The following is a 26635-nucleotide window of genomic DNA, read 5'->3' as shown; positions in this document are numbered from 1 at the left end:
CTTGGCAAGGAAGGTCAAGGAACTTCCATACTGCTTGTTTAAACACCTCTTCATAGTCAGAAATTTTGTTGTCTGTTTAAAGCACTTCCTGCATGTCAGGGACCCAAGAGCATGCAATATTTGCAGGGATAGGTGACTTCTCATTAAGCCATTGTATTTGAAAAGGTCACTGTGAAGAATTGAAGTAAGGAATCTCCTTTAGCTAAACATGAGATTGAAGCCAGAATTACATGGGCAGCATATTCTGCGTTTTGTCCTGATCATTGTGAAAAGCATTGCTTTCTTCTCTGCTGTGGAGTTGCAGGTCTGTAGGAAGTCCTAGGGAAAGCTTTCCTCTCTCCTTTCATCAGAGCCTAGTAGTACCTTAAAAACGTTATGTTTCTCTGCTCGTATTTCCAATCAGTCTGCAGTGAGCCATAGAAAAAGTAAAAATGCTATCTGATCTGGATAAAATAGTCACATTTTTATCTCAGACCTTCTCCTCTTTGACTTACCCTATCTTGCTCTTCTGGGAAGCTGACCTGAGACTGAGAAATTACTGGGAACATTTTGCCCATCTCATGTAATGAACAAGTAACTTTTCTAGATACCTGTGAAAATAGGTTTTTGTTTATACTCATAAAGAGTCATATTAATTTTCTCCATTCTTGGTTATTTCTAGTACAAAGATGGAGTGCACGAATTGCTCCTCACTGTCATCACCTGGGTGGGAATTGTCATCTCTCTTGTTTGCCTGGCCATCTGCATCTTCACATTCTGTTTTTTCCGTGGCCTGCAAAGTGATCGTAACACTATTCACAAGAACCTTTGTATCAACCTATTCATTGCTGAGTTCATTTTCCTAATAGGCATCGATAAGACAGAGTACAAGGTAAGTTTTCTCTCTGTGTACTGATCTCGTTCTCTGAAATGACTGTTTGAAATGGATTTGAATTAAAACATGACAACACTGACAAGTTTTTAGCACTCCAACACAGCAAGGCTAAAATAAAAGCTCAGCATGAAAATAAGATAGATATATTCATACATAGTATTTACATCCATCCAAAATATGCTTTTTATTTTCAGTTGAGAAACACTGACTATTAACAAAGCAGGTGGTTAGACTTTTGAAAGAGGAGATGAAATTGAATGTTGACTATTAGGAACATAAATATGTTTTCTATATCTATTCAAATGTCTTAACAAGTATTGGCTACATTTTATATATAGTAGTACAAAGCCTTTTCCATATGTATACACATTTACACATTTCACATTCAAGCAGGTATTTTGGTGGTATTGGTGAAATTAATTCTGACATGATTCATTGGGTTGAAACTAATAATCTAGCATAGTTTCATCCAGAATTTGGCCAATGGGGAAAGAATTCAGACCAATTTCTGTAACAACAGTAGAAATTTCCATATTACAACAGACAAAAATCATGGGGCAGACACATCATAATTTTAAATATGCAGTATCACATTATGCATAGAGAACCAAGTGTTCATGTCTAGGATTATCTAAACTGTAAGTCCTAAAACTATATCAGTTTCAAAAGAAAAAAGTTGCTTATAAAATTAACAAGTCCACTCTGAAATTGATGACTGGGTGATAAGGGTGCAATTTCCATATCTTCATTCATACTGTTCAGCTAATTCACTTTCTGTAGCTACTAAGCACATACTGGTGTTTTTGAATGTTCAGAGTATGTTTTGAGGTATGGAAGATGCTCCTAAATTTGTGCAAGGTTTCTAATAAAATTATCTGCAGTGTTTCTATTGCACTGTTCAGTTGGAGAGGTAGGGATGTGAAGGTTTAGTGGTTTACATTTCCATCTCTCTCTTTCTTTGCAGATTGCATGTCCGGTTTTTGCAGGTCTCTTACACTTTTTCTTCCTGGCAGCCTTTGCCTGGATGTGTCTAGAAGGAGTGCAGCTTTATCTAATGTTAGTAGAAGTATTTGAAAGTGAATATTCTAGAAAGAAGTACTATTATGTTGCTGGCTACCTCTTCCCTGCTACAGTAGTTGGTGTCTCAGCAGCTATTGACTATAAGAGCTACGGAACAGAGAAAGCGTAAGTAATTGCAAGTGACCTGAGTGTTTTTCAAGTGAATAATTTTTTAAAGCCTATTAGCTGTCAGAGGGTCCCTGACAGACTAAAATACCATCTGAAAGCTTTATTGGTAAGAGAATGGCAATGCTGTGCACAAATTACAATCAAGTCTTTTGTAATTCTCTAGGTTCAGGGGATTTGTACTCTAGAGAGACCAATTCTAAATTACGGTCTTTCTTTTAACACAAAAGATTGACCTGAAACAAATTGAAAAAGTAAATAACTTTTTGTACTCAGATGTATATTAAGCAAAATTTCTCAACTTAAAGTATCTGACAAGCCTAACCACCCAGTTTTAAGCTAATGCTTCATTAGATTTCTTTGTTCAGCTGTCCCTCTAGCTAGCTCTCATCCCAAAGTATGACAGTACAATATTCCAACCTTTATGTTTTATTTTGGTAATATTTTATCAGGCAAGTAGAGTGGGATTAAAATTAGCCGCTGCCTTTTATTTACAAAAATACAGATGTATATAGGAAGTGACAGAAGGTAGACAGGAAACATTTCTGAGGATTTGAGTTGCTGGAGGCATGAATTTGCCTTTCAGTAGTGTTTATTTTGTCCTTTGATGAAATTAGTTACAAAAGGGGAAGATATTGTTGACTACAAGAAAGCTGCTTGATGTTGCTACTGATGAAAGACAAATAAGAGAATTCAGCAGGGAACTGGGCTGTATGAAAAATGAATTGCTAAGTGAAGTTAGCCCTAATAGGTTTATACGTCATTTAGTCTGGTATCTTATGTATTCTTTCTCTACAGTTCAACTCCCAGATGGGGCATTTTATTTATACCATATTATTATTCAGCAAAACATGGCATCTGAGCATTTTCTGTCTCATACTCCTCAGGCGTGAGCACTTAACATGTGGTATAAAGTTAAAGGCAGGCTTTGAAGATCACATGGGAAGCCTGCAAAAATTATTTACTGATGTTAGTTTCATTAGTCCATGATAGCACCTATCACCAAACCTTTTGACTGAAAGGAGGGCTTGCTCTGGTTTTGTTTCTCCTTATGTTAGTTATTCCTAATGATGTAGTTTCAGGTTCAGTCGTGTTACACAGGGTTCATTAGAAGACGTTCAGGTTACGTGTTGTCTGTGGAATAAGTGGTACTGTGCAATGTTCATCATTGTTTACTGGCAAAGTGTTACCTTAAGAAGTATTTTTGCATTTTCCCTTTATCAGACTGAGGTGCTAATGCAGCTTTTCACTTTTCATTCTCTTTCTTCCATAATAGTTGCTGGCTACACGTAGATAACTACTTTATCTGGAGTTTCATCGGACCTGTTACTTTTATTATTCTGGTAAGAAGTTTGGGGTTTTTTTCCTTTCTTTTTAGGTTGCCTCACAGCAGATTAAAAAAATTTAAATTAAATTAGAATTTCATTCAATGCCATCCTTATTCACAAGACATTCCATAAAAATGCTTAGAAACAATTTGTAATGTGACTAATAGTTATATAAATGTATAGAAATCTTTAAAGAGTGCTGACCAAATGATTAATTGTCAAAGCTGTGGTGGCACTTCAGCATGGCCATTTTTTCCTAATGGCTTGAATTCTGAAGGTCGTATTGACATGTGTAGTCATATGAAAGATCAATGAAGTACTAAACACAGGGGTGTTTTAAAAGGAACCATTATTATTGCTTTCAATTGAGTCGCTACTGTACACATTCTAGAATTTAACTGCTAATTATCCAACATAATTATCTCAAAAGAGTATTCTAATGCAATGGATAATTAAATAAATTTTTTTCCATTATACTTACACAGTATTCGTCTGTGTATTTGCATATGCACATTTTTCCATGCCTACTTCTGTGTGTATTTGTGTTACATGTAGTGCCTGTCAGCATAGAAGTTCCCCTGTTTTGGTATAAATAATGGGCTGTTATGTAACCAGGAGAAAGCCTGTGCACATTCATTGCTGCAGTCCCTGTGTGCCTGCACCCATCTGTGCCCCCATGGCTGGGTGCCCCAGTGTCCCCTTAACACAGAATGCTCACTCAGACATCGATTACCAATTCTCTGAGCACTTCCAGGTACAAAGCCTGTAGTCACGTGTCAACCCAGGGAGAGAACTTCTCCCATTTATTTCAGACTAACAATGCCAACACTACAGAGTGGAGGAATTTGTGAGCACAGTGAATGCAAGATGTGCGTTTTGGCTCACCTTGGTTTTCTCTGCAAGCTCTGTATCTTTAAAGCCTGGCTTTACTTGGGAAATACTGTAGAAGGCTTGCTGGGGACATAGCCAGTGTACATACAGGCCTTTTCTCATAATTGCTGATAGTTTGGAGGGATGAATTAATTTGTTTTCATGCTTTTAAAATCTTAAATAGTTACATGTTTTCCTGCCCTTTCACAGTAGTCGAGTTGTGAAATGTTAGCAGAATTTCAGTTCACTTGAATTTCCAAATTCAGGAATTCTACTTTTCCGTATTTAGAAATACTATTTTTTCAGTGTGAAGCACATGCATCAGGCATAATTTTGAAATTTCTTTGACTTTTATAGATCTGTGTGCCAGACATCATATTTCACCACTTTTTGTACTTACAGTACAAACTGATACTTTGGTTATGGAAATTTCTACTAAAAAAATTTCCTGGCCAATGTTTTGGTTTGCATTTACTCTGTTTATATCAAAAAATATTTGAATCCTTGAGTGATCACTTAAGAAAAGATAGTTGTGCAATGTAGAGGTTGTTAGAGTTCATTGGCATATTTTCAAAGACATGGATATAGATGCCAAAATTTATGTGTGTATGACTTGAATTAGAAAAATTACAGTGTTAGTAAGTTTTAAATGTAGACCATAATAATTGCACAGAGTTTATTCTAAATACATTCAAATTAAATCCTATCTCAGAATGATGGGGATTTTAAAAAAAATTAAATTTACAATTGCAGTTGAAAGTCTTAGAAAGATAATGTGTTCAACATGATAGAAAATATTTTTTTAACATGAAGTTGTTTCTTGCAGTTGTAATTATTCTGAAAATTGTTCTGAGTTTCATGCTACAATAGTTAAGTCACGTCAAGTCTAGTTGTGTGGTGATAATTTTCCTTTTTTTTGTGGCTCCTTCTGTATTTTATTGTTACTGGGGGTATTTTGCTAAGTCACCTATATTTCTCTCCCTTCCTCTAAAATAACATTTCACATGGGAAGCCTTGGGCTTTGCTGACAGCTTTTTCACTTCCTCATAACCAGGTCAGAGTGAGAATAGAGGTGAAGGACATTTAATCATATTGACCATGTACAGACATAGTTCACTATTATTTACTGGCCATGACATTATTATCCTCCAGCAAATCATTTAGACTGAGACGCAAAAGGCTTTTGGGAGCAGTATTCCCAACTTGAAAAATATGAAACAGCAGGTAGCAATCACAGCACAGTTCCTAGGAGTAATTCTTCTCTAGCAATTGCTTTGCCCTCTAATCGTCCCAGCTGAAAAAGCAAGAGAAACCAGAGGAAGAAGTGTGAGAAGTGTAGTGGCTGAAAAATAATATGTCGTGCATTGTAACCAAAGAGCTATATTTGTAGTGTAGCTTATTTAGTGTCAGTAGCATGTGAGAATGTTGCCTTGGTAAACTTTTTAACATGTGGCTCAAATCTCTTCTATGTTTCTCACTTTAATAGCATTGCACACAATCTCTTTTTTGACAGTAATCTCCTCTAATTTACAGGTTTTTTTCTCTGAATTTATAAACATTTTTACTTGTATCTGTGCACATTTTTGCACAAAATGAGAATGGGAAGTATGAGGGGGAAGCATGAAGCTCCTCAGTACATCTTCTGAGGAACTTTTAACTTCACTATTTCTATAGCCTGTCATGCCTTTGGGCACCAGGGTTATTATATCTATGAGAAAAGAGCATGTAAGTAATGAGCGGTGGGAAACCATTAGTATGCCTGAAATGGTTTAATGAAAGCTTGGATCATGATACGTCAGGAGCTGTTCTTATCATTTGGACAGCTCCATCTGCAACTTTAATAATTAATTCAGTTCAGTAAGAGTTCAGTGTGCACACTCATTTAGAAGCCTTCAGAGAGCACCTCTCTCACTGCCAGTCCCAAGGAGAAATTGGCTTCTGCATGGCTAAGAGCAAAGATCTGGAGATACAAGAGCAGTTTTAGAGCTGCATTTGCCAGGTAACAAAAGCTCCGGGGAGTTCAAAAAGGGTCAGAACATGTGCAGTTCAGCTAGGTTACTTCAGAGTGGTGTTTCTGTTCTTCTGTCTTATCGTATCCATGTCAGCACTGCAGGCTGTGTGGAATGAATTTTAAGCTGCTAAGCTCAAGGCGGACGTGAGTCCATTGAGCAGGTTCATGGCTATAAAACAAACATTGCACTTCTGTAATCTGTGGTCAGAAAAGCCTGAGCACTTTGACTGCTGTGTAGGTCTGTATTCATTCATGTCCAAGGAATGAGTGGTGTTGGTTTAATTTAGCCAAAACTGTTGCAGTTTGCCTCTCCCAGCTTGCAGGCAGAGCCTGTGTATTAGTCTACCAAGGGTTGTCTAAGCAAAAATTACTTAAGATGCCCCATTTCATTAACACAGAATGTGGTAAACGTTCTCACCCAGGCTGAAGTATTGCTTACCAGCAACTCAGTGGATGGACAGATATACACATAACATAGCTCCACAAGTGAAAATGCACTGTATTTGTAAACTTATTTTTTATAAATAGTATGTGTTTATCTTTTTATAGTAGACACTTGATAAATGGTATTTATCTATTAGTCACAGGGGAAATTTATCATAGTTTTGCAAAATCTAACTTTATTTTGCTACTAATCCATTGTACCTGAAGCTAATTCCAGTTGATCAGTCTTCTGTGCAGGTTAGCACACCCACTTTTTTAAAAAGTTGAGTTGGACACACTCCCTGTCACCAAATTACATAGGTTTCAGGATCTAGAAAGCCACATTTTCTACTTATACCTTCTTTCACGTCCAGTTCCTTCTGATTTCCAAATGAGAAATGGCCATATGTGTGTTGCCTGTGGAAGAAGCATGATCTTCCTGGGTGCTGCATTTGATTATTACCATAAAAATTCTTCATATTTTATATTTTAAAGTAGTAAGTTGTTATTTTTTAATATATATCAATTGTCTTTCACTTTGTTCTATCCAATTACACTTGTATTAAGGGATGACAAGGAACTAGTATGTTAGAAGATAGTATAATTTTTGTTTTTTACTTTACGCAAAATTCTAAAATCAGGGTATAGATCAAGCTAGTTCTCTGTCCAGTATTCCAGCTCTTCCAGTAGACAGTAAGTTTGAGAAACTAGATCAGAATCAAGTATAAACATAAATTAAGTACTATAAATTCAAATTTTTGCTTACTATTACCAGCTAATGTTTTAAAAGATCTCATACTATAGCTTCACCTTCTGTAGCTGTGTGTTCTGTCACTTTTTGGTATCACAGCAGAATCTTCAAATCCAAACCTGATGCCTGACCAGACTTTTAATTTCTTATTTTTAGCTTTCAAAAGAATGTTGGTCTGATTTGCAGACACGCAGCATGAAAAAGATTCTACAGACATGGCCAAGGGTATAATTTTAGGACTGTTTGAGATGTATACATTGTGCATCTGTGTGTGTGTTTGAACAATATATTTATACTTTTTATTAGCATTAAAGAAGAGGGGCACTGTTCAGCTGCAGGTTTTGGCTCATCTGGGATGGATGCAGCCCAGTTGTCAGGATGAGGTCCAGCCAGTCACTGACCATTTATGTTACATGAAGTGATGAGAACGCCACCATTGTCAGAGGCCCATTTTTTCTCTTAGAAGATTGCTCTCAAAAGTCTCTCTTTCCGTTCATGTGGGCCTTTGTATGACCTCAGAGTACTGCATGCTTGTGGTGAACATTTTCTTAAAGAAAGGTGTCCTACTCAGACCATCTGTCAAGCTTGGAAAACATCTACAAATTCATTTGCTTAGATCAGTAACAGTTCAGTCCTCACAGAAGCAATTCAGGTTGAAAGGAGCTCCAGGAGATCTGTGGTCAAGCCTTCTCAAAATAGCCTCCTTAGCTCTGGGCCAGACCACTCAGAGCTGGAAAAGCTTCCCTTGTACAAATGAATACAAAAGTCCTAACTGTGTTTTCTTCTCTCCCCCTACATATTTCTCACCAAGAAAATTAATTCAGCTATTCCTTATAAAAGCAATTATTTTCCAGCAAGTTCCCTTCCCTCCCTGCTAGTGTCTTTCATGAGAAAAAAGAAAAAAGAAAAAGGCAAGATGCCCAAAAGTCTTTAACTTATGAATTCCTACAAAACAGTCAATTTCTAGATGAAAAACAATTAGGGAGCCAAAAGCAAATCTATAGAAAGGTTTGGTTACAGTATCTGTAAGCAAGCAAAACGGGGGTTTTTTATAATGATATAATGTGTAACAGAGATGCCAGCATGTTTGAACAAGTGGCAAACCATGGTCTTTTGACTGCTGAAACTGAAAACTATGCAACATTTCACAGTGATGGAGAAACAAGTATCATATGCTCAGTTGTCATAGTTACTTTGTCTTCAAAGTACAGTATTTTTCCTTTTTTTTGTGGAAGGACTTTCTCAGCTGCTGTGATATGGCATTATTATTTCTGTGGGCTGGTTTTGTGAGTCTGTACATAAATTACCATTAAAATATCACTTAAGAACCTGCTTTGTGCAGTTGTTCCCTGGTGCAGTAAGGGCATACACCCAGAGCTGAGCACCTCATAAAACCTGTTCAACACAGTGGAGCTTGGCTCAAGCTCTGGGGTAAGGCCATGTCTGCCCACATCACCAAAGGAACCTCAGTGCATGAATACAAGTTTTTATTTGTCGTGTGGCAAACCAGCACTTCAGTTGCACAAAGAATCAGACAATAAAACCCTCTTGTTTCATAAGGCAGTCATTTATGAGCTAAGCCATATCTATGAGTTTTTGATCCAAGAATGATGATGTCAGTACAATACAGGATACTCTAGGGTAGCTACTTAGGCAGGGATTAGCTTCCAGCTGTGCTGTAAATATTATTCTGAACTGGATTGTGCACTCCCGGATACACAGGCTGCAGACAAAGTTGATGTACGTGTTAGGATTGACACAAGGCATGTGTCTTAGCTCTTAATCTGTTTGTTTTCACAAAAAGCACATTGAGGTTGCATTTTTCAGGCAGGCTGAAGAAGTTCATGTTATGTCAGCTACCAAACTGTGGAAGAAACTTTTTCAAATAGAGGAAAATGAAATCTGTGTGCAAAGACATGGAGCTGAGGGTCAGGTCAGTTGCAGAGCCCTTGTCCTGTCTGGTGCAAAGGCCAGGGAAAGAAGCAGCTTTGTTTTCTCATCCAATGAAGTTACGCTGTACACTGCAAACCTAGATAAGAGGAAGAGATCACAATGATGTAACAAAAGGGTTTTTTCTCATGTGGTTAGTAATTTCCTATAAGAATAATAAAAGATAATCACCAAGATCATGAATTCTTGACACTTCTATTACATTTTGCAGCAATGGAAATGCACATAACCTACACCATGTACATACATCAGCCTAAATATTAAGTATCTTCAGCCAGTTCTTGAAACACAAACAGAAATCAATCGTAAAAGCTTACTTTTGTTATTTGTATCACAAACACCTTTTTCTATTAATCTCAACATACAATTGTAAAAATGTTGGACTTTGCATGATAAGATCAAAAGTTGCCAGACACTTTTCTGGGGTTGAGAACTGCATTGCAGTTCATGCTGTCCATCTTGATTCTAAGACAGCAGCAGGAGCAATAACATGATTGCCTTTAGCAGTAGGAATTATTTCTATAATTCGTGTTCTCATTAACAGACTCTGATCAGAGCCTTCAAAATACTCATCTTTTCAAGATTAAGACCAGGTCTTTACTAGGATTTCAGTGACATTTCTGACCATTGAGGCACAGCTGCAGGAACACATCTAGCATGAGCTGATATCCCCAGTGTTACAAAAAGAATGAAGATTTTGAAGCTGCCTCAGACAAAAGGCTTCCCAAACTGAGAGACTGGGTATAATCATGCTCCACCAGTAACCATTTGCAGATATATATATATATATATATATATGGGGGGGGGGTTTCTCAATCTAATGTATGTGTTATAAGGATGTCCAAGCATATTCTTCCACCTTCCATCTTCTCTTAGCTTTTGGTCCAGCCACTTTGTGTGCACCATTGTAGTAGTAGACAAGGATGTGTGTCTTCTTGCTGAAAGGACATGGCTCTTACTGGTTTCAAAGATACAGTTTTGTCCAACTTTTCTGTGTGATATAGGACAGCACAAACTAATTACTGAAATTAATTGGATACCATTTTTTAGCCGGTGTTCTGCAGGCATCCTTGTATTTGGCTTGCCTGTGCTTTTCACAGGCTTTGAAATCGATAGGAGAAAGGCACCCAGTAACTTTGATATCTGTGATTCTGTTACACAATAAGAGAATGATAAAAAATTTCCTTCAGTATCTTCCCTGGTGTTACCTGTATGAGTGACACAACAAGAATAAGATGCCACAGTCCTTCAAGTGCACACAGAGTCTCTCTTCGACAGAATCCAGACTACAAAGGGAAAGAGGGCAGCAGGAGGGTGCACCACCAGCATATGTCTATGGCACTGTTAAGTTTGATGCATTTGCTACATCTTTGTGTTTCTTTTTCTTCTTTTCCTCTCTTTTTCTTTTTTTTCCCAGTTACATTTAAGGTCTTTTCAAGACCCCAGTAGGATTGTGAGAACAAAAAGGAATAAAAAAAAAATAAAGGAGAAACCAGCAAAGGTGAAAAACATTTCAAAATCAGGATGGGGTGATAAAAAGACAACTAGTATAGCCCAGTGAAGCAGTGACCATTGTCCTCAGAGAGTGACATGGGGAACAGGGCCAAGGGTGACAGGTAAAGGTGAGCAGGTGATGGCAAAACATGCTGGAGGACAGAGCTAAACTGACAATGGAAAGTGTTGGACATGAGTTAAATATGGTGGTTCATGATGATGTGGTGCATTTTGGAAATTAAGTGAAACAAGGACTTCTAATATTTTTATCCTCTCATTCTTATTTGCAATCACAATTTGCAGACCATCTGATACAGTTACCAAGTTTCACTACTTACTTGGAAACAAACTACAGGGTTTTTGTTTAGCCTGTAACATCATCATTATTCAACCTATTACTTGAAGTAGTTTAATTTCATTCTTGTCTGTTTTGACAGCTGAATCTTATCTTCCTGGTGATCACATTGTGCAAAATGGTGAAGCACTCAAACACTTTGAAACCAGACTCTAGCAGGTTGGAAAACATTAAGTAAGTGCTTTGTGTTCAAGTATGAGAACTATGATTATTTTCTGATTGCTGAACTGATTGAAAGCTACTCTCCATTAGGAGCACATGCCATTGTCTCCCAGCAACTGCAGATGTCAATTAGAAGCAAACAGAGCCAATCCTGCTTTCGTCACATTGTTGCTGTAGTGTCACAAATGCCGGTCAAAATTAGATAATTTCAGGCTGGAACTAATGCCAAGAAACTGTTTCACGGAAATGCCACAGCACTGTAGTAATTTCATTTGCATTTAAAAAGCAGTTCAAAAATGATGTTCCTGTTTGCATGGTTGATATGATTATATTAAGTTTGTTTTGTTAAATGACTTTTTGATTTAGGGATTCTGAGCAGTTTCTACTCGTAATCCTGTTCTCCCAAGAGAATTGACTCTATTATTATTGTTAACTTGAAGATTATCTGCTGTTTTCATGCTAATTTAACAAATGTTTACTTTATCATGGTGTTCTACTGTAGTATCCCTTTTGCAGAGTAATATAAGTTTTTGATAACTAACTAGGCTTTGGCAGCTTTCACTTCTTTAGATAGCTTTTTACTGTATTCTGTTTAGCCTTACATTGTATTCAAGGTTTTTGTTACCACCACTGAAGGGATGGTGCCACTTTCTAACACTGAGGGTTGGATGTGAAAGGGTCTTACAGATCTGCTTTGAACAGTGGAAATGGCAAAGGGAGACTTTCAGTAAGGATAACATTATGAACTAGATGTTCTAGATAGGTCAGTATCAGCTTCATTGCATGTTGCATGATGAGAGAGAGCTAATCGTTAGCATCTCTCTCTTTTCTTCCTTTTCCTCTTTCTGTCTTCTCATCCACACCAGTAATTACCGTGTTTGTGATGGCTACTATAATACGGACTTACCTGGGTAAGATAGAACCCTACATTAACAAACTTCTAGCATGATTTTTAACTTTACAAACTCGGTCATATTGTGGATTTCCCGTAATTTTAATTATCTATTTTTGAGATACCTGATTTGCTAAAGACTTTTAAACTATTACATGCCTTTATACTTTTAAATTGCTTGCCTCTGCATTTTGAATTTCCTAATTTTGACTAATTTTTATAAACAATTAAAAATGCTCTTATTAATTTCTGTTTAAATTCTGTCTAATAATTTTGTTTCTCTTTTCTGCTTATAATGCTTTCTAGCTATGAAGATAATAAGCCATTTATCAAGTAAGATCATTAGTTAGATGTGGAATTCACTGACTAAATTCCCTTTCCCTTTCATTCTGTGCTGTTCACTACAATTCCTTTTCCTTAACCTATTCATGATGGAATCTTTTTTAGATTGTTCTGTAAAGCAGTATCCATATTTTTGTCACATTTCAGCAGGGTTTCTTCATGCGGAAGTTACATCCTCTAGCTTCAGTTTAGCTGAGTTTATCGAAGCATTAATGATTTGGGCTCTAGGCTTTTAATCTGCTGTTTAACCTTTGTGCATTTGTGTTACATTATTTGGTGTCATATGGCAGCACCACTGCTTAAAATCTATGGTGTGATTAGTGGCTAAGCCAGATTTATCAATCTCTTCTCTAAAAGCAGATAAAGCAATGGACTAGCTGAGGCTTGTGCTATACTTCTGCATTTCAAAATAGTTTTGACGTCCTATGCTGTTCTTGAGAAAGACAAGGGTTATATCTATTCTTGCTGTTTTCATTGGAGTCTAAGAGTACTGAATGGAATTGTTCTTTCTTTAATAGATAAAAGGTTAAACCCAAGGAATTTTTACATTTGAATGTGAAAATAGTAAAAGTCAACTGCAGGAACTGAAATGTTAATATTTAATTTGGCAAAGTACATTCTCGTAAGTAATGTTACTAAAATTAATTTTCTTTTACAGATCCTGGGTCCTGGGTGCATTTGCTCTCCTGTGTCTCCTTGGCCTAACATGGTCATTTGGTCTGCTGTTTATAAATGAAGGGACCATTGTGATGACATATCTCTTCACAGTATTTAATGCTTTCCAAGGAATGTTTATTTTCATCTTTCATTGTGCCCTTCAAAAGAAAGTAAGTTACCAAAACCATAGATAAATGTTCCCTAACTCCTTAGAAATGCCACACATAATTCTTAAGAAAATAGAGATAAAATTAACAATTTGAAGAACTGGAGTATTTTGAAATAGTTTGAGGAGGGGACTAGAATTCCAATGCAGCTTTTGTTGTATGTGCTAGTGGGACTCGTGTAACTGCTCTGTGACCCAGACAGGTTTAACATGGATGCATCATTTCCAACCTGAGCTTGAAAAGTTGGAAGGTTTTGTGAAGAAAATTTAAAAGTTTAACACTGGTAGTGTGGTACATATTAGCCTGGACTTACAGCCAAAAATCTTTTATGTCCATATGAAACAAATCCTGCCTTTGCTGCAGTGCTGCAAACAGAGGATCAGTTATGATATCAGCCCATATCAGCCTGGAAATGTTCTCCTTTTCTTAGATCAAGGCAGAGCACCTTTCCTGAGATCCCATTAAGCTGCTACATAAAACTATAGGGTGATAGGCAGGGACTGTACTATGTGTGCTCATTCATTACAAAATTAAGTGGGATGTAAAAATTAATTTAATTATGAACTTTGACACACCTTAGAAAAAAGCAGTCATTAATGCTAGACAGTTGCTAAAAGGAAGTTTTCTGAAGATGGAAAAGATGCCAGTATTAATACTTTTATTCCAAGTGTTTGCCTCCCCCAGAACTCCCAACAGCTTTGTGCTCTTCACTGGAGCCTATCTCACGAGTGGGATGAGCTAAATTAGTTCTGCTCCCTTTCACTGGATGAAAGTAGAAGGGTCCAGAAGGAGCTGGAAGGAGAGAGAGACAAAGAGAGACAGAGGGAGACAGAGAGAAAGCTTGAAGGGGAGAGAGGAGGAGCAAGTCGGAGAGAAGGAAAGTGAAGGGCACAGCTCTGTGGGACCCTTTTTTGGGTCCCCTGCGCCCTTTCTATTCCCCAGAGGGTGGAGATTGCTTCCAAGGATGCCTTAGTGGTGTTTAATGAAGAGTGCATTAAAAATGCTGAAAGCCTTTGTTAGAAGGCAGGATAAATGAAAGTAATGAGAGTTGAGAGGTAGGGTGAACATCAAAAAATCCCTCCCAAACAAACTTAACATGAAATGCAGTATGTCCTACATTTGGAAATATCCAATTTTCAATATTTAGATTGTAAATATTTTTACCAGTTTTGGGCTGGAGACCTAGCAATTTTTAACTCCCATTATAATTAGCTCACCAGAGACATAATTAACTGATATTTGTAAGATGGTTTGAGACCATTGGATGAAGTGTTGTTTAAATACAAAAATCCTGTGCTCATGTTCTCAACTGTACCAGCTGTAACATTACCAGCATCTCTTAAATTTAGTGCAGACAATGGCATTCAGAGGTGTTTCAGGAAAAGATCTGGTAGACAGAATTTTACCCAGATGAATATTCCACTCCACTCATTTGGAGAGAACAAAAGCACACTTAGAAGATTGAGCCTAAGAGAAGAAGGTAGGGAAGAAAATGCAAACTTCCCCAAAATGCAAATAAATTCTAGGTTAGGGTTTCATATAATGTTTCCCTTTTTACTATTTGTATTGGACTTAAAAATCAGAAACAGATTCCTTTTTTTATTTCTTTTTACAGCTGTGCATTGTTTTTATATAAAGTGGAGTCAGCAAAAGGCAAGATTAAAATACCAGTCAAGTGTGAAAAAAACATAACCTAGAGCAATAAGATTTATACCTGAAAGAATGTTAAAGCTGCCATTTAAGATTTTTAAGTGTCACTGCCTTTGACTGGATATTGTCCTGTGCTCTGTCTGCATAGCTAATGTAGTCTTTTTATTCTGTTATTACTACTTGGTCACTAAATTGAACAGAGAAATAGAATTGTGGAAGTGAAAACTATTATGTTTCCAGGTCTGACGAGATGATAGTGCTGTTGCTTCCATCAGTTTCCAACAAGCTATAATTTAGAAATAATGACAGTGGAATGCGCAGTCCTGACAGATAATGTACATTCACAGCAATACAGGCATTAGGCAAAACCAGCCCTGGAGGGTGGTATTTGGGTAAAAATACAGTTTTGATTGCTATTGTCTCTACTGTGTAGTGGCTTAGAGCATTTAATACCCATTAGTGTTCAGGCGTGTTTTTTCTTAGGTGTTATACCACCTAGTGATGATGTATATAGACCTTTGTTTTCCAGGGTTAAAAAATTATAATTGTAGGTTGTTTCATTTCTGTTTTCATTTTTATATGTCTTTTGTGCTGATATAGATAGGAGTTGACTTAAAATATGTACCATATACTTTTATAAAAAGCTGAACTATTGTACTTGAAGTTAAAGTACAAATTATTCAACTTTTCTTTATCTTGTGATTTATAGAAACAGCACAGTATGTATTCTGTGAGTGAAACTCCTGTAGGAAACAGCACATTACATAAGTAAATCCACACTATTAATTTTTTAAATTTTTTCCTCTCCCCTTTTTGCATACACATAACTTTCTGTCTTATATATTCATAGATCAGGCAAAAATTCCAGATTAGCTGAAATCCCTCTTTTCACAGAAACTCATGAGTCTCATTGATGTAGGAGAGACACTTAAGAGAAGACACTTAAGAAGAGACATTCCCATGTAATCTGATAGAAGATTTATGAGTTTAGACTTACACATTTATACAAATTCTATCCATGGTGTCCTTTCACTGATGCAGCCTTGCTGCCAAGATATGCACACACTCTTCTGTTATCCAAAAATAATAGTCAGTGAAGCAGTCATGGAATATAAGAGAGAATTAACTGCTCTGTAAAATGATCCTGATTACTTTATGGCAATTGTTACCACTCATAACAAAACTGAAGTTTCCACTAGGTCACTGGAAACAGAAGGTGAATAAATGTAGCCCAAATACTGAAAGCATCAATTAGTTTTGCTGCTCTGCCAGAAAAAAAACCAAACCCAAAGCAATCATAAACATGGGTATATTCAAATTTCTATATTCAACAAAGACAGGAATTAGAATTTTATGTTTTGGTCCTAAAGGTGAAAGGTGCTTCATTCCCAGCGTTATGGTTCAAAAAGTGACTCTGGAACACTGACGAGTGGCACCAGCAGCATAGCTGGGGCTGTGCCTGGAGTGGGGCAGTGGAGTTTGTGAGCTCTGCTCAGTGCCAGGGCAGGTGTGGCCATCTGAAGTAGCAGCTGGATGAGTTACACAGAGTAAGAAAATTCCTTTACAGGCGTTGGAAATTTGGCACTCTTTATAGGAAGTCATTGCATTAAGGGGTAGTACTGAGCAGTGCTCAAGCCCTTCTTGCCTGCTAGGATGGGAGGACAGGCTTGCTGTGCTTTCTGCACCAAAAGCTCTTATAAAAACCACTATTTTCATCCAGCATTCAATTCAGATAAACTGAACTATATTAATCTACAATATGAAAATGAAATGAAAACAATTCTGTAACTAAGTCAGTAATGATTATTCAGGGACATCTCTTAGAAGTGTGTGTATACCTTGTAAATAATTGGTTCACAACTCCTGGATAGCTGCTAATACTGCCACTGAATAGAGAGAAATATGTGGGTTTGCTAACAGCCAGCAATTCAACAGACAAGAATTATCTATTTGCTTGAAAAGTGAGTAGTTTCAATGCAAGGTTCATGTGTTTTTGCCAGCAGCTATTTAAAACTATTTTGTGTGCTAAGCATTTATTTTTTCCCCCACAGGTACGTAAGGAATATGGGAAATGCTTCCGACATTCCTACTGCTGTGGAGGACTTCCAACTGAGAGTCCCCACAGCTCAGTGAAGACATCAACCACCAGAACCAGTGCTCGCTATTCCTCTGGCACTCAGGTAACAATGATTTTGACAGCATCTTTTAATTACTTTATTTATGAAAAGCCTACTGAGATGTCTTCCAGTCAGGAAGACTAATTGTCTTCTCATTATTGTCATTTAGATGGTAAATACATACTTCTGCATTGTAGAGTTATTTCTTTTTAAACTCTTATTTTGGACTAATACAAATATGTTATTTTTTCTTGTAATTAGGGACTGATTTATGGGAAGGTTTATACCGTCATGTTTCATTGAAATAAAGTTTAATAAATTAGAGTTTTAATAAAAAAATAAGGAATTATCATTATGTGCTAGGAAAATGTTTTACTTTAGGCTAAAGTAAACACAAATATTTTACATAATAGCACATGAGTAGGAAAAAATCTTTTTGTAATCTACTATGCTTTTGTCTCACTGCTTTGTGCTAACAGAGTCGGATAAGGAGGATGTGGAATGACACTGTGAGAAAACAATCGGAATCGTCTTTTATCTCAGGTGACATCAACAGCACTTCAACACTTAATCAAGGTCAGTCACTGGGAACATTTCAGTTTTAGAATCCATAAATTTATTACAGATTTTATATCACTTAAGAGAGAAGAATTGAAAATGATGTTAAAAAAAAATCTGGAACGAGTGTTCTCTAAAAGCAGAGTTTTAAAGTGATCCACCAGCAGTTTTGAAAACCATGTTCCCTTAACTGGCCCCTGCTATAGAAGTTGAATTCTTCAATTCATGGCAATGTATTTAAATTAGTTTCATCAATAATTTAGCTTAAAAGCAAGATGATAATTTTAAATCTTTCCTAACCTTTATAGGTTAAATCTGGAATAGAAATATGAGTGCAGTAACATTTTAATGCATATTTGACTGATTTTTAGGTGCAGAAATTTTCCCAGTGAAATCTAATTGATATCATTTCTATGCAAAAGATGTCTGTAAAGCATTTATCTTTTCTATTTCAAAGAGCATCATGTCTGTAACATGGGATAGACTGCAGATTTTCACGCACAGAGAAGTCAAAACTCAAAACTTCTCATCTCAGATAGACTTTGAAATCTGTAACCTCATTCTCATGTCCAGACAGAAGACAAGGGTGTTAACCAAGACAGATTGTCCCTCCCTTTCTCCCCTCCCCGCTGTGTTTTGGAGGCAGTTTGAGCCAGCAGTGGAGGGAGGACTGCTCTGTGCAAGCCAGGTTTGAAGGCTGTTCTTCTGCCCAAGGCTTAAGTGAAGGTAGCCCTGGTCACACTGCAACCACTTCCTGCTCAGCTCAGAAAGTTTCAAACAGAAAATCCAGATTCAGGATTTGATAGCAGGAACGTTTATTTACATTTATTTTGGAAGTAAAAACCGTGGTGTTTGCAAAGCAGAAGGTATCAGAAAGCATGATTCTACTTTTGCTATTTGGTACATAGAAAGTGGCTAAGACCTGTGTGTCTCTCTGCTCCTCCCACCCCCCTTATGAATCCTGCATGTTCTTCTGGCAAAACTCAAAATTAAGTAACTTCTCCTAGGTAGAAAATGTATATTTTTCATGTCTCCTTCAGTGTCTTAATAAAATTCCAAAAATACAAGCCACATAAAATTTGGTATTTACCCTAATTTGCTGTCTCTGACTCCTGAGGTTTGCCCTAACTGTGCTGCACTGTTGGTTAATTCAGTGTTGAACAGAGGTCTCAGCAGCTTCTCCCCATTTCAAGTTCCAGACTCAAGTCACTGAAGATGTTCTGCCATGATCAGAAAAATTCTATCAACTCTGTTTAGTTATAATTTTGTCACTATCTCAGTGATACATACGTATAAGGGTAGCTTAATAATTTATGACATGCGATTTTTCCTTTAAAATAAAAATTAAGCTTTTAATTAAGCTTTTTTTTTTTTCTTGTGACAAGAAGAAAGAAATCTGGATTGAAAAAAATGATAATTCTAAATTGCACGCAATTATTGTAAGATTAAATATAGTATGCAAAATGTAAAAAAAACCCCGAGCAAAATATATTTCATTATTATTATTTCTAGTAAGAAGTACTTTACAATGTGAAAAAAATACGATAATTTTTTTAGTTGATCGCTAATACAAACTTTCAAATAAGATTAGCATAGTTAGACCATAATTCTCTGAGTGCTAGAATTTTCTGCTCATTTCTGCTGCTGAGTAGCTCTGGGAGTACAAAAGCATTAATATTTGGAATATATATCATCACTTGCCAAATATATTTATACTATAAAAATAGAGCTGTCTCTAATTGTCCTTGGGTCTGTAATATACTGATCCTGATGTACTGCTTTGCAAAGCAATAAAAAAGAAACTTGAATTTAATCTTATTGAAATGTTTAAATTGATTTTTAAATCACAGCACTTTTCTTTAGTAGCTAGAAATCAGAGATTAATTGACTTTTTAATAATTTCTGAAAAAAGGCTGGTTTTTTTATCTTATTATTGAGAGTGTTTAAATGGTGTTGTGTTAACATGTAAATTTGAGTTTACAAGAGTTTAAAAAAGTCTGTTCATGTAGTAATTTTCTTTGTCTTACATTGTTTGCAAACTGATAGTTTAAAGAAATTTGTCATTCAAGGATTTCTTTCTTAAAACCTGGCAGATACGTTTGCAGCATGACTGTCCCAGGAGAAAATGTGAATACTCTGATTTCTTAGAGCAAATATTTTGCTTTCCCCTCAGCATGCATACTTTTGCATATACTTCTTGCAATTTGTCATCCACTGTCTGTTTGAAAACAGCAATTCCCTTCCACTCTCTGTGTGTTTTTAATAAAGCGAGTAACAGCTCTGATCCTGTCATAAGAGATTTTTCAGTACCTTTCAGTTTGAGAAATTCAGTTCTGTCAATTCTGGACAGAAGTGCTCCCTATGATCATTTTTCAAGTCCTAATAGCTTTATGTAGTACCTTGATCTCTAAACATTTAATTGCTACTCTTGTGTAACAGTGATTTTGTATACATTAGTAAATATCACTTTTACTGGATGTTTACTTTGGGGATTTGGACAGCACCTGTGAATTACTGGAATTTAACTGTATTTTCCTGCTCCCATTTCCAATGCATAGCTCAAATACAGCCAGAAATTTTCAGCTGAATTACATTTTAGAAATCCTACATGATTCATGATGACTAAAAATTATTCTTTATTGAAACTGTCAGGCTAAAATTAAGCAACTGACATTTTTTTTCTGTTTCTTTTGCTTTAGGAATGACTGGCAATTACCTACTAACAAACCCTCTTCTTCGACCACACGGCACTAACAACCCCTATAACACATTGCTCGCAGAAACAGTTGTATGTAATGCCCCTTCAGCTCCTGTGTTTAACTCACCAGGTGTGCTTATACTTCCTGAATAAACTGCTTTTCTTGGCTCACTCCAAATTCCCTCTTTTCCCTAGATAGAAACTCAAGTTGCAATACCCCAGCCGTACAGTCTGAATTTCTGAAATAAATTCGAGAAATGCAGTGTTGCCAATGTCAGCTTGTAAAACTGCACTATATTATAGTAATGCCTTTGCCCTAACAGTATTTACCAATAATTATCCATGTTTTTAACACAGGTGGCATAAATCTTAATATACTATTAAAGGACTGACACCACATGGTCCGAGAGCCCATCTTCAAGATAAATATCACTTAGAGGTATCATGTCTATGCAATATAAGGTTGACTCTAAAGCTTGCTGAGAAAACCCTGCTTATGGAATGGATGAGATACTAAAGCAGTGCAAGGCATCTTGACTCCTTTGGATACCCCGGTGTAGAAAATTGTATCCAGCGTCAAACAGATCTAAACTATAGTATAGTGCAGCTTTATGGGAGATAATTTTCCTGTAGGAAAATTTTGAGATGAAAAAGTTTGAGTTAGAAAAGTTTAGTTCTGTCGGAATAAAGGGTGTCATCATTTACCTAACATTTTGTTGTTACATTATCTACTTGCTTTTTTTAACGATATTGCAGTTCATCAGTAAATATCTTACAGATACTGTTCAATGAGTCCTAAGATCACTTTAGTGTAAATAGAATGATAAATCTTTGAAAAAGAGCTCATAAAACCTTGTTTCCAGTTTTTATTTCAAGTCTCCTTTTTAACTGAACTGTAGTTTCTATTTTCATTCTCTTGTTTTCTTACTTTCCTTATGCTTTCCTCTAGCAACCTACAGAGAGACAAGTATGGGAGTAAAACTTAACTTTGCCTATCAAATGTAAATTTTTTCAGCATGATTTTTAATGGGCACAATTAAAACATAACTAGCGGTCATGAAGTAGACTCAGCGGGCAAGTGGTTCACAATTTGCAAATAAAATGTTTCCACATTCAAAAAGTACTTGCAAACTGCTTTTTGGGAAACACCATGAGGTCTGTAGCAAACCCTATTGGTAACACAAGTTATGCAATGCTGAAATAATTTGCTGTTTAAAACCAAAGCAGTGTCATGCCGAAATGCTTAACAATTTACTTATATTTTTACATTCCTACAGTAATCTTGCTACAGGCTATGAAAGATTTCAAATTAATTACCTGATCATGGGCAACAAAATTTGCCTCATCAAACCAATTTGAATATATTCTACCATGCTTAACTCTGCAGTATATCATAGAAAACTCATTTTGGATTATCAGATGTATTTTGATATCTCTTTAGCAGAGGAAAAGAAAATTAAAATTACAGAATTAAATCACTTTCATGAGGGAAATGAATCCAGCATGTGGTCCCTGTGTTGTCTACTTTTATAAATGCCATATGTTCTGCACAGCTAAATCCATTGCAAGAAAAATCTTGGAACGTACATGAAATTGCAAAACTACGTAGTTGTTTAATCAAAGCTTAAAGAGGCCTCTCAAACAACCCTCATCACTGTTAAAATCAGTACACATGGAGAAGAGTTAGCAATAACACAAATGCAAAATGACTTGCAAATTGCTGAGAATTTATTTGGAAATGATTACTCTATTTTTCAAAGTTGAAGACAAAAATCTTTTCATGAGAAAATGCAATCTCTTTTTAATTGAAAACAATATTTCCAGAGAATATTGAATTTTCTAGGATAAGCTGCAGCTTTAATTATGAAAAAAGAAATCCACAAAATGAGAAAACGTAAAATCTTTTCCAAAAAACTTTTCCCTTATACTCCTCCAAGCCTTGCATATTATGCAGCAGCCTCACAGTGGTCAGTCTCATTTCAGTAAAGTCACTTCATTCTTTCTTTACTTCCAGACATATTTGTAGATAACGTGCTTTTCTAGGAATGCTCTAACCATCTATTTCCATGGTTCAGACTGTTTAATTTCTTGCAAAGTTTTTTTTTTTTTTTCCTTTTTTTTTTTTTTTTTTTTTGCTTTGCTTGGGAAGCACTGTGCTGTCATAGTTTACATGTCTTTGTGTCTATAGGAAAACCTTTTCTTTATCAAGTTATTGGAAAAAAAAAGCCAAAACCCAAAGCATAAAGACTTTAATCATCATAAGACTTCATTTTCCCCCCTCTTAAACTCCTTTTCATGTTTTCAGCAGACTTACCCAATCTGTCATTCCCTCAACAGCTATGAAATATCAGCCATGGCTGATTTCCTCTTCCCATTCCACAACTAATATTTATTCTTTGGTTTAATTTCTGTGACCCATACTTACAGAAATTCCTAACATTTCTGCGTTTGACTTCCATGCCCATGGTAACTGTGGGCCTAGCTCTTAATTAACTATTCTGGTTCATTCAGCGCTGTCACTGTGACTGATGCAGACTGCAGGCAAACTTTGACCTTTAGCCTGGGGCCTTTGTTGGCAGACAGAATATTAGTGCAAAAAAATTACATTAAGTGGGAAAAGAAAAGCTGTTATTGCTTAGTAATCTAATTTGCTGAACCCTTGCTCTGACTAAGTTGCTGAGAAGCTCAGTAATTCTTCATCATGTTACAATAAATCATTTTACTTTCTTTTATATATCAGCTACTCTTAGGCCAGATAGCCTGAGCAGACAGACATGATGTGAGTTGTCCAAAGTGAGTCATTCCACCTGCTGTCTATCGTGTTGTTGGATGGTGCTTGTGGGCCCTGGTCCCTGTAGTGTGAAAGATGGCTGTCCTTGTTTAACATAAATTCTTTGTATTTATCCATTTTTTTCATTCTTTTCTTTACTTCATCTCCAAAAAAAAAAAACCAACCAAAAAAAACAGGAAAAAATGTTAGAAATGTTGTTAAAGTAGTTGCTTGCCAGTTATGTGGGTTTATGTTGTACATTTACCTTCAGTTATGTCTGTGATCTAATTCCTTTTTTAATTTAGTGTTGTTTAGGACAAATTCTGTTAATTTTCTTTTTCTAAATCATGGTGATGTACTTCAAAACATAGATGTTTCCAAATGAATTGCTTTGCATTACATATGCAAGGGCATGGAGTGAACAGTTCCTTGTGGAAAAGTCCCATAATTGACACTAAATTAAGAAATTCAAATGCCATTATTCCCCACAGGAAACACACACTACTATTTTTAGAATGCATCTTTCCTATAAGGTGTGCAACTGTTTACATTTGGGAATGTTCAATAACCTAACTTTTCTCAAGTTTTACTTCCAAGTACAACTTTGTCCTGAACTACATTAAAGAATTTTGTTAAAAAGAAAAAAAAAAAAAAAGAAAAAAAAAAAAAAGGTGATAAAAACATGTCAGGCAATAACCAGAGCTGTCCTTTTCCATTTCAGGACATTCACTGAACAATGCCAGGGATACAAGTGCCATGGATACTCTACCGCTAAATGGTAATTTCAACAACAGCTACTCACTGCGCAATGGAGACTATAACGACAGCGTGCAAGTTGTAGACTGTGGACTAAGCCTGAATGATGCAGCTTTTGAGAAAATGATCATTTCAGAGTTAGTGCACAACAACCTGCGGGGCAGCAGCAAGAACCACAACCTGGAGCGGGCGCTGCCAGCCAAGGCTGTGATCGGCGGGAGCAGTAGCGAAGATGACGCCATCGTGGCAGACGCCTCGTCTCTGATGCACAGTGACGCCCCCGGGCTGGAGCTCCACCACAAAGAGCTGGAGGCCCCGCTCATCCCTCAGCGGACTCACTCCCTTCTGTACCAGCCCCAGAAGAAAGTGAAGACCGAGGGAACTGACAGCTACGTCTCACAGCTGACAGCCGAGGCTGACGACCACCTCCAGTCCCCCAACAGAGACTCTCTTTACACGAGCATGCCCAACCTCAGAGACTCTCCCTATCCAGAGAGCAGCCCCGACGTTGAAGAAGACCTCTCTCCTTCCAGGAGGAGTGAAAATGAGGACATTTACTACAAGAGCATGCCAAACCTAGGAGCTGGCCATCAGCTTCAGATGTACTATCAAATCAGCAGGGGCAATAGCGACGGCTATATCATTCCCATTAACAAAGAAGGATGTATTCCGGAAGGAGATGTTAGAGAAGGACAAATGCAACTAGTGACAAGCCTTTAATAGTGTAGCAAAGAAATATTAAAGGTCACGTTCAAGTATTAAAAAGACTTAACTGGCCCCGTGCAGGCTCCCTCATATCTGCTCGAAGAGACAATTCTGTTGACCCTGTGGTTCTCCAGTAACAGGGGTGACTGGACCTCGCAGTTCTGTGAATTTTTATAAAACAAAAACTTTGTATATACACAGAGTATACAAAAATGAATTATTTGTTACAAAGAAAAGAAATACCAACACGGTATTTACGATATCTTCTGCTGCTGAATTTAACAAAATTGTGAAAAAAAAAAAGAAAAATAAACACTTTCCAGCCATTTTGCTGCAGCAGTTTGTGAACTAAATTTGTAAATATGGCTGCACCATTTTTTTTTCCTAGGCCTACATTGTATTATATACAAGGCGTAGGCTTTAAAATCCTGTGGGACAAATTTACTGTACCTTACTGTTCCTGACAAGACTTGCAAAAGCAGGAGAGATATTCTGCATCAATTTGCAGTTCACTGCAAATCTTTTCCATTAGGGCAAAGATTGAATACATGTCTAACCACTAGCAATCAAGCCACAGGCCTTATTTCATATATTTCCTCAACTGTACAATGAACCGTTCTCATGAAAAAATGGCTAAAGAAATTATATTTTGTTCTATTGCTAGGGTAAAATAAATACATTTGTGTCCAACTGAAATATAATTGTCATTAAAAAATAATTTTAAAGAGTTTGAAGAAAATATTGTGAAAAGCTCTTGGTTGCACATATGTTATAAGCTGTTTTTCTTACACTGTTCATAGTACAATAGTTTGTTTAAAATGCAAGTTCTACCTGTTTTCACTTATTTTTTCACTGTAAACAGTGTTCTGCTTTGACAAGTTAGTTTTTATTCTTAAGTTTTGAATTTTTGTTGCCAAAAAAACAAACATAATTGGAGAGAAAGTTTTTTTAGAAGCCAATTATGCCAAGCCTTGCACAAATTTGGTGTAGCTAACAAAGATTGTAACTCAATTCCCTGTTCATTCTTTAATCAGGGTTGGGTGGTAAGGGGTAAAGGGGACACTGGACACTTCTCACAAGCTTTCTCGTGACTAAAAGGTGCCTGTCCTTAAAAAAAAAAAAATAAAACATAACTATAACTCTTCCATATTCCTTCTGCCTATATTTAGTAATTAATTTATTTTATGATAAAAAAAATCAAATGAAATGTAAATTGTTTCAACAAAATTCTGCTTTTTTCATCTCTTTGTGTAAACCTGTTAATAATGAGCCCATCACTAATACCCAGTGTAAAGTTTAACACCTGTTTGACAGTAAATAAATGTGAATTTTTTTTCAAATAGGTAAAATGTGCATTATTATGTACGAAGCATAATTGGCATCAGCAGTCCTTGGACCCAGATGTGTCCTGCCTAGAATGGCATCTTTACATTTCATGATTTAAGTGTCGAGAATTCAACAGAAACTGTCTATAGCTCCACAGAAGACAGGTCATCTTTACTGTTCCTTTGTCACAATTGAATAGGATCAAACCCAGATATAGCAGGGTCATTAGGAAAATGTACTGTAAATTCATATATTTGCATAACTTTTAAGTAGGCATCTGCATTGAAATTAAAAATAAGGTGGTAAACACCACTCTCATGTTCTTGGCAACAGTAATTAGCAGCTAATTATTAGTGATGAAGATACATTGTTGCAGTGGGGAAAACACAAATAAGCAGCATTTGGCTAGCACTGAGTGCTAGCTAAATAATTCATCCATCATGGCACTGGTTTGTGTTAGATAAATAAGCATGACTGTCCCTATTTTTATCAAGCTAGAGAACTGCAGAAAGCAGCTGATGCCCAAGATGTTATCCACAAATCAGCAGCTAAATTGGAGGTCTGAAATCTTTTTTTATGTTGATTCCCAACCCT

At 36.5% G+C, this 26635-nt stretch overlaps 1 protein-coding gene across 4 annotated transcripts in view; it reads left to right on the top strand.

Annotated features, from left to right (window-relative positions):
* The window catches only part of ADGRL2 (adhesion G protein-coupled receptor L2), a 155441-nt gene extending 129391 nt beyond the window's left edge, over window positions 1–26050 (top strand). For 2 of the 4 annotated variants that reach the window (XM_041483085.1, XM_041483086.1), the window contains exons 14-21: window positions 662–871; window positions 1839–2059; window positions 3336–3402; window positions 11324–11415; window positions 13296–13464; window positions 17163–17291; window positions 17708–17804; window positions 23976–26050. In XM_041483085.1, the coding sequence (XP_041339019.1) occupies window positions 662–871; window positions 1839–2059; window positions 3336–3402; window positions 11324–11415; window positions 13296–13464; window positions 17163–17291; window positions 17708–17804; window positions 23976–24730 (1740 nt within the window). In that variant the 3' untranslated portion in view covers window positions 24731–26050. Of the gene's footprint in view, window positions 1–661; window positions 872–1838; window positions 2060–3335; window positions 3403–11323; window positions 11416–13295; window positions 13465–17162; window positions 17292–17707; window positions 17805–20841; window positions 20924–23975 lie in introns of all 4 variants that reach the window. The other 2 variants (XM_041483088.1, XM_041483087.1) reach the window with 2 other exon arrangements.
* The last annotated feature ends 585 nt before the right edge of the window (window positions 26051–26635 follow it).

This window comes from Pyrgilauda ruficollis, unplaced genomic scaffold (assembly GCF_017590135.1).
Source record: "Pyrgilauda ruficollis isolate IOZ18807 unplaced genomic scaffold, ASM1759013v1 scaffold6, whole genome shotgun sequence".
NCBI lineage: Eukaryota > Metazoa > Chordata > Aves > Passeriformes > Passeridae > Pyrgilauda > Pyrgilauda ruficollis.
The sequence above is the reverse complement of the archived record's forward strand: the minus strand, read 5'-3'. Positions and strand labels throughout refer to the sequence as shown.